Source organism: Triticum dicoccoides, chromosome 6B (genome assembly GCF_002162155.2).
Source record: "Triticum dicoccoides isolate Atlit2015 ecotype Zavitan chromosome 6B, WEW_v2.0, whole genome shotgun sequence".
Classification (NCBI taxonomy): Eukaryota; Viridiplantae; Streptophyta; class Magnoliopsida; order Poales; family Poaceae; genus Triticum; species Triticum dicoccoides.
In genome coordinates, this window is record NC_041391.1 from 351,263,835 (window position 1) to 351,268,377 (window position 4,543).

The following is a 4,543-nucleotide window of genomic DNA, read 5'->3' on the forward strand; positions in this document are numbered from 1 at the left end:
AGATGATAACATGAAAAAAATACTGTATTGGGGATCTGCTAGATGATAACATGAGAAAATTTACTTTCAAATATAATTTCGAGGGGATGCCCTAGGACATGTAATGGGACGGTTAGCTCAAATGGATCCACAGGCAAAAGTTGTTTATCACAGTTGCACAAAACATATTAGTTTTAGAGTACGTGACATTTGCATTGCAATAATAATCTTGCAACTACCTTATCTACAGGCTACTTCAGCCGTCTCAAAATAAGTGTATCAACTTTAATACTCAACTTTAATACAGTATTAAAGTTGATACACTTATTTTGAGATGGAGGGAGTATTTGATACAGTGGGCGGCATGTCAACCAGATGAAAATAAAAAATAAATATGATTTTCGGTTTCAAACATGTTGTAATTTGAAAATCAAAAGTATGGGTTGGGTAGTAGAGATGGGTGGCATGCACGTTACAATAATTCGTGCTCCCACGACCACCGCTTCTTGGAGGACCGTACCCCGCCTAGCTAGCTACACCTCTGGTTGTTGCGGGCGCGTGCCTGTCTTCCCCGCCGCGAGCGTTCCTCTCGGCTGTTGAGGCGCGTTCCGGCGGTCGGGGAGAAACGGGGAGCCGGCTCCGGCCGGCGGAACGGCGTCTCAATCATGGGCAGCCTTTGCTCCAAGGAGCAGGTTGTCGAGGAGGAACACGTGCCGGTGCCGGTGCCGGACAGGTTGCGGCTGCAGAAGGCGCCCAGCCAATCCCTGAAGCAGCTCATCACTCTCACCGCCAAGGAGGATTCTGCGGTCGTCGCGCCGGTCGTGCACGCCGTCATCAGCAGGTCCGAGTCCAGCGTCAAGCCCAAGGCGCAGCCTACCACCGCGCCCGCGCCCGAGAAGAAGGCTCCGGTGCTCCTCCTCGCCTCTCTCAACAAGTCGTACAGCACAGCCGGGCTCACGCACCACCGGCGGCCCACCGTGGACACAGGCGACCATGATGCAGCGGACCCCATCCCGCAGGGCGTGCCCCAGGGGTTCTCCGGCGAGCACGTGATCGCCGGCTGGCCGTCCTGGCTAACCTCCGTGGCCGGGGAGGTGGTCCACGGGTGGCTGCCCCGCCGTGCCGACACCTTTGAGAGGTTGGACAAGATCGGGCAGGGCACGTACAGCAACGTGTACATGGCGCGCGACCTGCAGAGCGGCAAGATCGTGGCGCTGAAGCGGGTGCGCTTCGTCAACATGGACCCGGAGAGCGTGCGGTTCATGGCGAGGGAGATCCACATCCTGCGCCGGCTTGACCACCCCAACGTGATCAAGCTGGAGGGCATCGTCACGTCACGCCTCTCCCACAGCCTCTACCTCGTCTTCGAGTACATGGAGCACGACCTCGCCGGCCTTGCCGCCACCCCGGGCCTCCGCTTCACCGAGCCGCAGGTCAAGTGCTTCATGAGGCAGATCCTGGCCGGGCTCCACTATTGCCACGGCCGTGGGGTGCTCCACAGGGACATCAAGGGGTCCAACCTGCTCATCGACGACAAGGGCGTGCTCAAGATCGCCGACTTCGGGCTGGCCACCTTCTTCGACCCGGCCAAGACGCAGCACCTCACGAGCAGGGTCGTCACGCTGTGGTACCGCCCGCCGGAGCTCCTGCTCGGAGCCACCGAGTATGGGGTCGCGGTCGACCTGTGGAGCACCGGCTGCATCCTCGCCGAGCTGCTCGCCGGAAAGCCCATCATGCCTGGACAGACCGAGGTTCCTAACTACTAAGCTCATCTCTAGTAGTGTAGTATGAAACTCGATCTCACTTGTGTGAGTGTCCGTGGTCACGCAGATTGAGCAGCTGCACAAGATCTTCAAACTCTGCGGGTCGCCGTCCGAGGAGTACTGGGCCAAGGCGAAGCTGCCGGACGTGACCCTCTTTAAGCCGCAGCGACCCTACAGGCGCCGGACGGCCGAGACTTTCCGGGACTTCCCTCCCACAGCGCTGGACCTCGTGGACACGCTGCTGGCTATCGAACCCTCCCACCGGGGCACCGCAGCTTCGGCAATCGACAGCCAAGTAAGTAGCCTCTCTCTTCCAGCGTCGCGCTCACAGCAGCAGCATCAACTTGTACCGGTTTTCAGGCAAGGCCCCGTAGAACCACCCATTTTATCTTTCTTTTTCTAATGAATACCTACCTATCACAAATTAGGTTTGGTTTTCCTTTGGAAAAAAAACCCAAAAATTCTACAGAACCCACTCTTGCCTGAAAACCGGTAGTTTTATGCTATATACTCTGATTTTGCAGCGACTGACAGACACATTGCTGCAATGCAAATGGGATCTCATCAGTTCTTCAGAACCAAGCCCTTGGCGTGTGACCCGACGAGCTTGCCCAAGTACCCGCCAAGCAAAGAGTACGACGCCAAGCTCCGCGGCAAGGAGGCCATGAGGTACTCGCATTGATCGCCACGGTTCCCGCCCTAAATTACGACGTGACTTTGACTCTCTTCTTTTTTTTGGTTGTTGATAGGCAAAACGCGGCGGCAACCATAGCAGGCAAGGGCTCCCTGTCCGTGAAGCCGGGAAGAAACGACGAACCCAAGCCAGTAGACGCCGTTGGAGCAGACCGCCAGGTACGTACTAGTACTTCATTTCATTTCTTAATCCCATCCCATCCCATCCCTCATGTCTCACGACGTGCGCGCCATGTTCATGTTTCTATACCTGAATACTACATACATATAGGAGTACTACATAATAATTTATTTATTTATGTTTGCAGAGGAGGCAGGTGCGTAACAACCCGAAGAGCAGCAGCCACCACTACAGCACGCTGGAGGACAGCATGTCGGGATTCCGCATGGAGCCGCGGGCAGCCGCCGGGCAGCTGTCGACGATGCAGAACGCCGGGCAGTTCGGGTCGACGTGGTACAGGAAAGACGACCAGCGCGGCCACGGGGTCCAGCGAACGACCAGCTCCGTCAGGGTGTCGAACCACGCCGCGCACCTGACGTCACAGAGGTCCTACGCCACGTCCCGGGGCACCGACCTGCACCCGAGCTCGTCGGCGGCCAGGAACACCAACTCCAAGTACAACCGCCTCGACGTCGCCGAGCCCGCCAATGCGCTTGACAGGCCCGTCCCTGCCAACAAAGACACAGCCATGCCCATGAGGGACGCCCCTTCAGCTGTGCCTGTGAGTATCTGTCTAATTTTGCTGCTGCTACAGCGCGACACATTCTTTGACACAAGCTGATGGTGTGCTAATGCGGTTTGTGATTCATCAGGGTTACGGGGGGCGGAACCGGAGGATGAACTACTCCGGCCCGCTGGTGCCGCTGGGAGGGAACATGGACGAGAAGCTCAAGGAGCACGAGCGGCAGATCCAGGTGGCGGTGCGCAAAGCGCGCGTCGACAAGGAGAGGACCAACCGCAGCGGTAGAAAATGACATGCTAGAGGGTCATCCTCACTGCCAGATCGAGCCTGTCGTGCGTGCACAGAAACACCTCCATGGATGGAACCATAGGCGACCAGCAGGATCTCCAACGCGGGCTCGGGCTCAGGCTCGCTGCTGCCGCCGCACGGTGCCACGTCCCGAGACTCGGGCTTTTCTTGATCCATGTATATAATACGGAGCAGAGTTGGAAGGATGCGGAAAGCCTCAAGGGAAATGAGACTTGTACAGCGGGGTTGTAAAGATGAAAAAAAAAATCTCGAATATGCACGAGTGTGCATATCATATATTAAAAAAGAAAGGCAAAGTATGCCTCCACAGTTACATTACACGCATGTACGCCTTACAACACGTACACACTCCACCCACGTCCACACATCCTACCCCTCCCCAATCCTCCACCTATGTAATCCACTTAGGAACCCGTCCAACCTCCCTTTGAACAGCCCCGCCATTATGCACAACGCGCTTTCAGCTTTGATCTTGTCAATGAGCCTCTCCACTGACGGTGCCGCGCCGTCAAAGACAATTGCATTGCGATGTTTCCATAGCTCTCACAAGACCATCAATAACATGGTATGTATGTCCTTGTTGCCTAGGTAGCCGTTTCTTTTCTTGGCACACATCCAGGCCCCAAGCTCATCGTCGCTGGTCGGCCCCCAACCAGTTTTACCCAGGGCCTCTCCCACCACTGCCCACACTGTCCTGGCAAAAACGCACGTGAGCAGCACATGGTTTACAGTCTCCGGTTCCTGATCACAGAACGGACATGCTGATTGGTGCGGTAAGCCTCTCCTCGCAAGCCTATCAGAAGTCCAGCACCTGTTTTTCAGGGCTAACCATGCAAAGAAGCGGCATTGCGACGGCGCCCTGCATTTTCAGGTTAACCTTGCCGTGGGTACCACTTCCCGACCCCAAAACCTGGCTGCATACGCTGAGCGCACCGAGAACTTCCCACTCGCATCCCAGGACCACAAGAACTCATCCTGCTCACCGGGCATTTGTTCCCATGCCGTGACCCGCTGCCAAATCTGGAGAAACTGATGTAGAGCTGCCGCATCCATATCTGGGCCGATGTCCAACGCCCACTACCCATCGGCTACCACCTGCCCAACCATCATAGACTG

The 4,543-nt window shown here is 56.2% G+C and overlaps 1 protein-coding gene across 1 annotated transcript; it reads left to right on the forward strand.

The window, feature by feature from the left end:
- The first annotated feature begins 305 nt into the window (after window positions 1-305).
- LOC119324519 (probable serine/threonine-protein kinase At1g54610) lies at window positions 306-3,745 on the forward strand. Its single transcript, XM_037598305.1, has 6 exons — window positions 306-1,730; window positions 1,810-2,037; window positions 2,311-2,411; window positions 2,492-2,594; window positions 2,744-3,157; window positions 3,249-3,745. The coding sequence occupies exons 1-6, from the start codon at window positions 645-647 to the stop codon at window positions 3,408-3,410; spliced, it is 2,094 nt and encodes a 697-aa protein (XP_037454202.1). The 5' UTR covers window positions 306-644; the 3' UTR covers window positions 3,411-3,745.
- Window positions 3,746-4,543: the final 798 nt, after the last annotated feature.